General features: G+C 42.3%; 1 protein-coding gene across 7 annotated transcripts in view; it reads left to right on the forward strand.

The window, feature by feature from the left end:
• The window catches only part of SAMD11 (sterile alpha motif domain containing 11), a 207,975-nt gene that overhangs the window by 128,949 nt on the left and 66,683 nt on the right, over positions 1 to 12,343 (forward strand). For all 7 annotated transcript variants that reach the window (XM_040325953.1, XM_040325952.1, XM_040325950.1 and 4 more), the window contains exon 5: positions 2,389 to 2,498. In XM_040325953.1, the coding sequence (XP_040181887.1) occupies positions 2,389 to 2,498 (110 nt within the window). The remainder of the gene's footprint in view (positions 1 to 2,388; positions 2,499 to 12,343) is intronic.

The raw sequence follows: 12,343 nt of genomic DNA on the forward strand, positions 1-12,343 counted from the left end.
ATCACTACAAGTGGTTTTCTTAAAGCGGAGGTTCACCGTTAGAGAGCACATTTTCCCCTTAGATTAATGCTCGTTTTGTCTAGGGGAATCGGCTATTGGTTTTAAAATATGATCCGTACTTACCCGTTTACGAGATGCATCCTCTCCGTCGCTTCCGGGTATGGGCTGCGGGACTGGGCGTTCCTTCTTGATTGACAGTCTTCCGAGAGGCTTCCGACGGTCGCATCCTTCGCGTCACGATTTTCCGAAAGAAGCCGAACGTCGGTGCGCAGGCGCAGTATAGAGCCGCACCGACGTTCGGCTTCTTTCGGCTACGAGTGACGCGATGGATGCGACCGTCGGAAGCTGCTTCCATTACAGGGGAAAAGGGCAACAATTAAATAAATGGGTGAACTCCCGCTTTAAGTTATACTGTACAAGATAGTGAGACTGATCTAGCTTTGCACATGCAATGCAAGACTATTCTGATCTCAACATACCCAAGCCAGCTTTCAAACAATTATGTTCTTCCACAACCATCAGCACATTGGTCAGTGTAGGTTCAGCTCACTTATCTGTTGTAGAAGATTGTTGCGCTTTTTACCATAAACACTTGGCAGCTAGAAAACGTCAAACTACGAAGAGGATGAGACACCGCTCCCTGCGCCCCTTATCATGAAATATTAGATGGGTAATTATTGGAAGGGGAATGATTCTCCTTGTCATGCATGATAACCCCATAGAAATAATAATGATTTAGCACTCTCAATCCACTGATCTCAGAGCAATAGACAGAAGTTGTTCGTTGCCGGTTTTAATTGGTGCTCATTAAATTTACTTCCCATCTTCAACCATGCTGGGATTACGGGGTTTTGGCTGCACACATGTGGCAGGGAGGAGCTTTAAATGACGGTAGATAACACTACGTTGTGTCAGCATATACCCATCCATAACAGCGTAACAATTGAATATGCCATGTATGTTTTTATAGCAGCAACTATGGTAGAGGTATGGCCTTTGGTAGTGACTATGGTGGAGGTTATTTTGTCATACAGAATTGTACTATGTCCTTATACAGTGTGTACTATAACTTTGTGTTTACTGGTGTGTATGCAGTATACATATATTTTCAACTAGATGTCAATCAAAATATAGAACTACAAAATATGTACGTCTGCATCCTACTAAAATGTATATAAATGAAAGGTAAATTGTGGTAAATATCAGCTATAGCCTGCAGCACTGATCGAGTGGACATTGAACAGAAGTTGATTGGTAGATTGACTTCTATACAACATCTCTTCCCATACATGGATAGCCAGCTTTGGACTTCTTATCTTGACTCTCTCTGCTTTAAAATGAAAGTAAACCAAGGCATTTTCTTGCAGTGATATAGCAGTCTCCATTTAGAAATCTTTCCATATGGAAAGTGGAGCATTCGATATAACTTGGGTCTTTTTACCTAAATACTGGATGGGCTTGGGTATCCTATCCTTGTGTCTAGTCCATTAAATGGAAACACATATATGCAAATTTGATATGGGCTTCCCGGCATTCAATTCGCATGACAGGAGAGTGAGTGAGTGAATAACTTTTTATAGTGCTACAAATGCGAACTGAATCGCCTCAAGGCGCTTGGTATCCATTTCCATCCTATCCTTCAGAAGAGGTGGGTCTTGAGTTTTTTTTCCTAAAGGCCCGATGATTTTCTTCCATTCAGATGTTAGTTGGTAGTGCGTTCCACAGCCGGGGTCCTTGGACTGCGAATCTTCGTTCTCCTTTAGACTTGTAGCGGGACTTGGGGATTTGAAGTAGATTTTGGAGTGTGACTGGCTCTCAATGTAGCTGGATCCCACAGCTCCAGGGGGGCTGCGGTCCGCATTTATAAAGGGTCCCGTGCGTCTTTTGGTTCTGATTCAGGTGCGAATTCAGGCAAAAAACTCACACCTGAATCAGTGAACAGGGACGCACTGGACCCCCTGCTGTAAAGCACGGCCGCACATATGTGAACCCAGCCTAAATGTAGGAGGATTTTTTTAGATAGCTGGAAGAAAATAGAGCAGACAACCCACACAAACAAGTGAAAACATTTAAAATGTACGTATTTGGTAACAGATTCCCTACACAAAGATATAATTAGTTGGAGTTCTACATTAATTTTGGATTCCTAACGGATTGCTATTGAATTATTTTATGTCTGAACCATGGGCTGTATAGTTTTGCATTGGTTGGGGAATGCCTTTTTATGAAATATCCATATTGTATACCCCATGCCAGTCTTTGTTAGTTTTTATCATTGACTGACCTATAGAAGTTTTCTTGGCCACTATATGCAACACAAGACTATAATCTGTTTATGAAACAAATATGACAACTTTTTATTCAAATGATCCTCTTCTTTTATTGCAGCCGTGAGACCGACCTATCTAGCATCATCTCCACCATTCATCAAACCCACCAATTCCTAATGCCTGAGAACCAGAGTAAAAGAAGCAGTCATCAGCTCAGCTTTACAACAGGTAAGGGTTCCCGCCTAGCACAGCTTCATTACTTCAAAGCTCTTGCATTTAGTGTTTGTAAAGAAATGTTGCTATAAGCACTCACATTTCAAATACCGATTTTAGTTGTTCCGTGTCTAGTGCATGCTAAATGTTAGAGTGGGAACTGTGCCCAAAAAAAAGGCAAGCAGAGGGAAAAAAACTCTGCAGACCATCTTTTCCGCATTACTGATTTACCATACCTTTGTCTTTTGTGTGGAGGTAGCCATGTTAATAGAGGAACAGAGTTTTCTTCATATCAGAGCTGCAGTTGATCTTTTAGTCTCAGGCCCCGTACACACGACCGAGTTTCTCGGCAGAATTCAGCCAGAAACTCGATCGGAGCTGGATTCTGCCAAGAAACTCGGTCGTGTGTACACTTTTCAGCGAGGAAGCCGACGAGGAACTCGTCGGGCCAAATAGAGAACATGTTCTCTATTTCCTCGTTGTTCAATGACGAAAGTCGGCCCGCCGAGATCCTCGGCGGCTTCAACACTGAACTCGACGAGGAACTCGATGTGTTTGGCACGTCGAGTTCCTCGGACGTGTGTACGGGGCCTCAGAAACACTGGTCACCAGGAAAAAAGAGGGACTCCCCCAATGCAAACTGAGAAAGCAATAAAAACCAAACAGGGGTTAAAACTTCTCACCACTGTATCCAAAATGAAAAAGAAAGCTTTGGCTTTAGATACACATCAAATATCCAAAGTACATGACAATATAAAAAGGAGGTGAGACAAAAAGACAAAGATGAGAACACTCAGAGGGACGGAACTATTAAACACAAATTTAAGTTTCTCTGGACTTTAGCCAGAGACCATCTGATGTCATTGGGTGACACTGTATTAGTAAGAAGGTGTTCTGTACACAGTCATAAGGATAATGGAATGTAAACTATAGCTCATCATTGTGTACAGATAATCTCTACATGCACAGTGGGTAGACATTGTTCACCTTGAGTCACTTGTTCCCAGAGCCAGGGTCAGATCTTACTTTATTTTTGAACCCCACTTTACAGGATCTCGCATCCCTATCCCGGTGTCAAGGCAGCCTGACCTCATTTAAACTGCTGAGGCTGCAGCTTCTGTGTGATAGATTGATATAATTAATACACACTCAATATTAACCATTCTGTCCACCTCCCAGTAGAAGCCGCTTCAGGTGCCCACTGCTGCTGAGATTTATCTGTACATTTGTCAATATTGCTCGATGCTCAGTTGAAATGGTAGAGTAGGATGTCCTCTAGCTGAATTATGGTTTGAAAATGAATATTACTGCAATACGTCTTCAACTTCCAACCTAGTACACCTTTATCTACAGCTTTATATGGTTTTAAAGGGACATTAATTATGGATATAAAAAATCTATTCAAGTATGTATTTTTAATTCAAAAAGTACCTTCTATTGCTTCCAGCCTCCCCCAGATTCTTTATAAAATAGTATTTTTTTTTTTTTATCTGCCAAAATTGTATGCTTGTCCATCAAGTCCTGAGATTTACACAGCTCTGCCATAAGAAAAAAACATATCTAGCAGGGCAGGAGACCTGATTTCTCTGCTGCAGTTCAGTAGCATATACAGGTCTTCCCTTCCCTAGCCCGTAGCTGGACAGTAAAGTGAAAAGCAGCAGATGGATGAGCTTATCTCTCTGTCAGTTAACTCTCTCCCTCTTTTAGCCTATCCTTGCATTACAGTACACACGATTGGCAATCTATGTCTTCTTCTATTTTGAGCTGTGCTTACCACCCCCGTTCCTCTCTGGTGCCAATATCTTCTGTTGGGTGCCGGTCTTTGGCCTTTTTCATTGGCCAGGGCAGGACAACATCTCTTCTGTGCATGTGCAGGAGTCAGTCATGTGCAGGAGTCAGTCATCCCGCAACACAGGAACCGCGCCGGTGACCTAAGCTGAGCTGCAGATGCGCAGTTTAGTTTATATGCTGGAGAAGACAGCAGGCACGTAGGTGTATCTTATTGCAGAACAGACCTTGCATGTCTCTTCTGCAATAAAAAGAGCCTGCCTTTAAGTTCAGCTTTAAAGGGGTTGTAAAGGTTCTTTTTTTTTTTTTTAATAACAAACAAACATGTCATACTTGCCTCCATTGTGCAGCTCATTTTGCACAGAGTGGCTCCGATCCTGGTCTTCTGGGGTCCCTCGGCGGCTGTCTCGGCTCCTTCCCGCAAGAGCTAACCCCTGTTCTGGGAAGCGCTCTCCCAAGGGGGTTAGCTTGCGGGTGCGATACAGTGGCGGCTATAGCCACCAAGCGTATCACTCAGCCCGCCCCCCGGCGCACCGCGTCATTGATTCGATTGACAGCAGTGGGAGCCAATGGCTGCGCTGCTATCAATCTCCAATGAAGAGCCGAGAACAGCCGAGTAGCCAGCGCATTCACAACGCAGGACTTTCGAGGGCACAGGTAAGTAAACCGGGGGGCTGGGGGGCTTGTAAGCATCGAAAGTTTTTTCACCTTATTGCATAGGATGCATTAAATTGAAAAAACACGAAGCTTTAACCCTTAAAACCCCACACATTTAGATGTTTATTGGTCTGAAATATGACCTATGCAGAATCCTTACAGTCTGCACAGAGTACAGTTGGCACAAAGGTCCTATGGCATGATATCTCAACTGAAAAACAAGTTCTGTTGCTGGGAAATAAGAATTATTTTTCAATGCAATTTATTTTTCATATAGTCATATGGAAACCATTTAAAACTACTGTGTTGCTTTTCTAGTTTTCCACTTTCTTTGTTGGCAAGCGCCACTAGCAGTTTATAGGTTGACATGCAGGAACTGTTCAGATACTGACAGTCTAGATGTGGGAGTTCAAGCATGCGCTGCATTTTTTTTCTTTTTTCTTATATTGGTTCTCTCCGGATAGCTTCACAAAGTCGCGCAGAGGTCTCAAACCCAGATATCCGTGTGACATCAGGGCTGAATGGAGCGGCCATGAAAGCTGTGAGATTTTAGTGGGGGAAGGGAGCAAGGCCAGAGGGAAGCAAGAGAAGCAGCACAAGCTGATAACATCTAATTGCTATATTGATCTGTCTTGGAGCCAGTATGAGAGCCGGAGGGTGATTGAGATGTGTATCCCCTTCCTATTCAGATGCCAGGGACTGGCTGATATTATTTATTTACCACCGACACAGCTAAAATGAACAAAGCCGAATCGCTGACGCTCCTCATCGGTTCTGCAGAGCTTACACTTTATTTGAATTTCTCTGTGCTGAGATTGAAGACTCTTAAGCATGTTATGAAAAAAATAAATGGGCTGCTGCTCTGTTTTAAAAAGCTATCTTGTAAGTCACCAACCTAGAACAGGTATACTGACCGAGTTCTCCTATTAATGTACTGGCTTCATACTTCAAAGTCTCAGTTCAAAAAAGTTTCTGAAGGCCACCTAAAAGGTTCCCCCATTGGATTGTGCTTCCCGCCATGTTGACTCCAGACCCATCTCCCTGGATGGGATAGCCACCTATCTGTTGTCTTGGAGAGACTCCCCCATATCATGTCACACTTCTTCTGGCCCGAAGCCCACCCACTCACATATTCCTGACCAGTCCAGCTGCATTTTAACACTGTACTGCAGAACTCATTCACCAGTACATCTTTCTTACCTGACAACAATCAATGACATGACATCCTGACAGAAGTCTCCAGTGTGGAACACTATACTTCCATTAGACGATTCCCTGACCATAGTCTCTTAGTGCAGAAAACTGTGTACAGTCCCACTGTATCTTTGCAGCCATCTTTCTAGGTGTTGGTCTCTTTCACGGGTGGTTCACACTTGGGTGGTCCCTTCACACACACATAGGGGGTGCTCCTCACTTTGGCCCTGAGGCCTTTCTTAACCAAGCCACGGGACTTGCTAGATGAAGGTCAGAGGTTGGTTTCTCCATCTCCCCTATGTGTCCTCCTCTGGTTACCCTAACAATTTAGGCCTTCTGTTTCTCCTCCCTAAGTTGTCTAAGATCCTGGGAACAGAGGGTATGTGATGACTTATAAAAAAGTATTTATAATGTGGTTTTTATGTATACACAAATGTTTTGCTTTTCATTTCTTTTTTAAACTGAATGGGTTGTTTTACAAGGTGAGGGTTCACATATATTTTAAATGTCTATTTAAATTTGGACTCATGTTTCTGGTAGATAGAGAGATAGATAGAGAGATAGATAGATAGAGAGATAGATAGAGAGATAGATAGAGAGATAGATAGAGAGATAGATAGAGAGATAGAGAGATAGATAGAGAGATAGAGAGATAGAGAGATAGATAGATAGATAGAGAGATAGATAGAGAGATAGAGAGATAGATAGAGAGATAGATAGAGATAAGATGACCATCAGAATATTTAACAATTGTTATCAAAAATGATCTTGCGCTGATTGAACTGCTACTAAATGTGTACTGCTGGTACCTCTAGGTCAGTGGTTCTCAACCTGGGGGTCGGGACCCCCTCGGGGGTCAAATCATGATTTGCCAGGGGTCACCAAATCCTGGGCTGTTCCTGAAGCCTGCACTGTTCTTCCAGGAAGGGAGATGATAGGAGGGGGAGGAACAAAGAAAAAGGGAGCAGAAGGAAAAAAATTGAGAGCAAGAAAGACAGTTAGAGGGAAAGTTGGGGGGGAAAAAACAAGGAATTAGGATAGAGAGAGATAAAAGGGAAAGAAAGGAGGAGAACAAAGAGAGTGGTACATCCTAAAATGTACCATAAGGGGTTTTAATACTGTACGAGTGGAAGGGACCCAGGGAGCGCTAAATGTCCGTGGGTTAGGGGCGCAAATTACTTGTCTTGCCTTGGGTGCTTTCAACCCGCGCTATGAAAATTATTTTACTGTTAGGGGTCCCCACAACTTGGGAAATTTTATCAAGGTGTCACGGCACTAGAAGGTTGAGAACCACTGCTCTAGGTGCCTCTATGGCTGTTCTGCTGAGCACCTGCATCCCCAAATGGTAGGAAGCATCCCTCTCCAAACATTGAATGACATTTTCACTGCAAGCACTGAAAAAATGCCCATCATAATGAGATGAAAGAATTCTGCAAGAGCTACTGACCACAGTTGACATAGAAATATATTGCTATTTGGAGATTTAGGGGTGCTCCACTGAGTATCATATCTGGGGTGTAGACACCTGGAGGATTCTGCAGAACAAGTATCAGGTTACTTAGAATACCCCATCCCCCTCCTTCATGGTTTATATATTAAAATTATTCTAGCATAATTATTCATAGTTATCATTTAAAGTAATGTGGTCATATAGAATCCAATAGTGCTTACCACTAAAGATTGAAATGATTTATTCATGCTGTAGTGGGACAAAAGCAGTAGAACAAAAGTTATTACTTTGGGATTTTTCAGGAAAAAAATTAACTACAGTAAAGCAATGGAATGGAAGCTAGCAAAATGTTTTAGGTAAAATATTGTCAATTTCTTACATCCGGAGGCCTATGGTATTTATATAACCTTGTCATACAGCAATTCTTACCCAAATATCCCGACATACTTGCATTTGACCCGTAAGCCTTAAAGTCCGAAGTTTTAGAACATTATCGTAAATGAATTACATTTGTCAAAACTTACTGCACACCTCTATATGCGCTGAACGTTTCTATAAGTTGTGACTAATACAGTAGTCTAGAAGTGTTTTACTTGAGAAGTATTCCAATTTTGTTTGGGGTCAGAGTATCAGATTTACTATTCAGTTTTGGACTTTAGTGGAAACTCTATATTTTTGGGATTTGGACCCAGAAGATATTCACACTGACTCCAAGCACTGTCTCTTCTGAAAGATTGCGCAGTCCTGTCATAGGTAGCAGAAGATAGATAAGGCAGTTGGTCCTTAATAAGACTTAAGCATCTGTGACTATAGATAATACCTAGATGGCTTTAATTCAGGATTTGCTTGATGTCCTTTATTATCTTCTAGGGTACAAGATTACAATAACTACCTTTTTAGATTGGTTATGGTGTGACATCTTATAAGCACTGGGCAGTAATAGTGGCTCATCATGTAGAAAGTTGATAAGGTTTCATAAATGTGTGCGTTCAATATTGCTTGTGTATTTGTATAATATACAGCTCAAAATAGAAAAACAAAATCTTACAGGTTCATTAAAAAAAAAGTTGGACAGAGTAGATACAAAGAAAAGAGATCAATTTAATGTGATTGTAAAGTTATTAAAAAAACAAAAAAAAAAAAACATGCCATACTTGCCTACTCTGTGTAATGGTTTTGCATAGAGCAGCCCAGTTCTCCCATTCTGGGGTCCCTTGCTCCCAGTGGTGGCTGGTGCTCAAAAAATTTTTTGGGGGGCGCAAACAAACTGAGAAAAAAACAAAACAAGCGCAGCCACTGTGCCCATCAAACGCAGCCACTGTACTCATAAATTGCCGCCACTGTGCCATCAAACGCAGCTACTGTGCCCATCAATTTCCACCACTGTGCCCATCATTTGCCCCCACTGTGCCCCATCGATTGCTGCCAGTGTGCCCCATCGATTGCCACTAGTGTACCCCATCAATTGCCGCCAGTGTGCCCCATCAAATGCTGCCAGCGTGCCCCACCGCCCGGCAATTGCGTGTCTCTGCGCTCTCCTCCACGCTCCGAGACCTCCATGTCTTCTCCTATCCTCCATCTCTGCTATTATTTGGACACCTGATAGGCATCCAGTCACAGCACCTGTCACTTCAGCCAATCAGGCGACAGAGTAACCAGACCTGAGAGGCGGGTCAAGATTTATTCGCTTCCCTAACACAACACTGTGTAAACAGCGAACGCACAGCATTGTGCCCGCTGTTTACCAATTTGGAAGCTTATTAGAGCCCATGGCTCTAATCAGGATGCCTATTGGAGCCCACAGCTTTAACCAGGCACTTCCAAAAAATAAATAAATGCTGCTGTAATTCAGATGCCCGGCCCACGACAAGGGGTCAGACACCTAACTAGGGGGCAGAAGTGGCGACAATACATAGATTCATGCAATGCATGAACCTATCTATTGGTGATTGACAGGCGCAGGAGAGAAGGGGTGGCGCTCCTGCGTCCTCTATGGACGCACCACCACTGCTTTCTTCCTTGCTGGCGCTTTGGGCTCCTCCTCTTCTGTATAAAGGGAAGCTGTTTATATAAAAGTGTTTAGCCGTTTGGCCTTTAGATTCCTAAGGGTTGTTTTCTACTCTACTCTTATGGACACTCACTGCTGATTGGGGGATGCTTCCCCACTTTAAAACATAACAGTTGGCAAGCAGCTTAAGCATGGAGAGGTGCTAGTGCAATGGAACCCATCTTAAAAACTTGCTTCTTTTTATTGTGGGAAGTGAGCATGGGTTGCATTGCACTGAAGAAGGTCAAGTAGCTCCAAGTTATGCTGCCCTTGGAGCTGTTTAGCAGCTTTGCTGTAACAGCTGAGCCTGTGGACAGGTTTTACATTTTCTGTCTCAAGGTGGAAAACCCCTAATGAAGCTGAAGATTGGATTGCTGGATTCACTATTATCCAGAGTGCAATTACTCTGAGTTGTGTTTTTAAGATGGCCATAGATGATGCATTTTTTCTTTCCTGCAACCATGGGGAAAATTCCTCCAATTGAGCTATTGTGTTCTCCTGGTGGGGGTGTCAGAAGAACACAGTGATTGCGAACGGCAATAATGGCATACTAAAAATCTTACATGCTAGTTGTACCAAACACAATCGATGGATCAACTTTGGTACAATCAGCCTGCCCATACATGGATGGAAATGGGACTGATTGAATTTCAATCCATGTGTGGCCAGCTAAAAGCTTCCCGCCTGAAGTAGGCTGGATTTTTCTTCCGCTTTCCTCTGTGCTGAGGATGTAGTAGATAACACCAGGGAAAAGTTGTGTGAGCAGTTTGCCTGTTATCTTTAGGAAGGATGAGATTAGCAGGTGATAAGACTCTAGGTGCAGTGCTGGCTGGAGCTCAGAGGTTTTATCTAGAGAGAGATGAGCTGAGCACAAGGATCACTTTAATCTTAATTGGAGAAGACATACAAAAGGATGAGGCAGGCTGGGCTTCCTGACATAGGCAGGCCAGAAAGCTGCAGGTTTGCACATTAAACACAGATTTAGAAGCTTCCTTAAGCGTCTCGAGGTGTCTCTGTAAACAAGCACAATCCTGACCATCCACTTTAGCTAATTTGCCCAGCCCAGAGGGGGCGAGAGATAGGCATTGCACCTGCCCTCCTCTGATAACACATGTCCTTTTTCTTATGGCTCTGTGTTTGCACACACCTGTCTCTTTAACCACGGCTCCATTGCATCCCGCACTGAGGAACGCTTTCTTTTCTGGTAATGTCCTGACTTGTACATGATAATAATGATGCATAAGTTAGCTATGATTGTTTTATTGCAGTGGTCTTGTGTATAGAAGTGTTCCTACATATCCATGCTGTGTGTGTATGTATGTATATCTATCTACGTGTGCGTATATATATATATATATATATATATATATATATATATATATATATGTATATGTATATATATATATATAATTATATATATATAATGTATATGTATATATATATATATATGCATTTTTTTTTTCAATTTATTTAAACGTTTTTTTTTTTTTTAAATAGCTCAATCCATGTTCAAATCATCGTAATCTAAGCCAGCCAGCCAGAACTTGTTAATCATGAAGTAATGGTTCTGATCACTTCCTGTTGGGTTATTTTCCTGATGATTTCTAATTGTACTATTAAGCAAGCTCATATACACGTGTATAGCTCTTGAGGATCAATCACTTTCTGGATTCTTAGTACTTTGGATTACTGATATGGCACAGTTAATTAATTGTTAATATTTACATTTTGGCGTCCGTAAAGTCTTTGTCACATCCAGTTTGATCAGATTATCTATAAATATGAATAGTGTAGAGCAGTGCTATTAGAAAATGTAGGGCATGTATGTCTATATGTTTGATATTTATGTACAGTATGTTAGTGTTGGGAATTTATTGGATAATATACATTTCTGCCCTTGCATCCTCCTGGCGTGTCATACATTTTATGAGACATACATTTAGCCAGGTTTTTTTTTTAGTGGGAACGCGGGGGAACGCAGTTCCGGCACCTCTAGCACTGAATGTATGTGATGTCAAGGGGTGCTGGGTTGTGCTACAGTGTCCATTGCTGCCGGGGGATATAGTGTTGCTGGAATAGATGTATTTTTGCAAGGGGAGGATCTATTGTTGCTCAGGAGGTATATTTTTGCTGACTGGGCATCTATTGTTGCTGGGGTGGGTCTTATGTTCCTGGGAGAGTTAGTTGTTGCCTGGAGGGATCTACTGTTGAGGGAAAATTCTATTGTAGCTGACTGCTGGATGGTCTATCGATACTGCTGGGGGTCTATTGTTGCTAGGGGGTGTTTATTTTGTTGAGGGTGGTCTATTGTTGTCTAGGAACTATTGTTGCTGGGGGGTCTATTGTTTTTGGCTGTAGGGGATCTATTTTACTGCTTTTCTTGTTATCATTAACAAATTAAAAGGGGGAATACTGGGAGGTGGGTAGGGGGTGGGACCAAGGAACGGTGCTCGGAGGTAGGTAGTGGTGAAGACGGGGGAACTCCAAAAGGGAGAGTTCCTGCACCTATTCTCTGAGAAAAAAAGCACTGCATTTAGCTAGTCGGTCTCTAGACTTTTGGTTTCTCTGCAACATTTGTGATTTTCTTAGGGAAAAAAAAGCTCGGAGGTGCAAGGCTACTTTTACAATAAATCCAATGCATTGATAGTTCTTTATTAGAACAAAAAAAAAAAAGAGACCATATTTAAAAATAGCAATGAAAATGAAAACTTACTGCTGCCAATA

The sequence above is a fragment of the Rana temporaria genome, chromosome 10, assembly GCF_905171775.1.
Source record: "Rana temporaria chromosome 10, aRanTem1.1, whole genome shotgun sequence".
Classification (NCBI taxonomy): domain Eukaryota; kingdom Metazoa; phylum Chordata; class Amphibia; order Anura; family Ranidae; genus Rana; species Rana temporaria.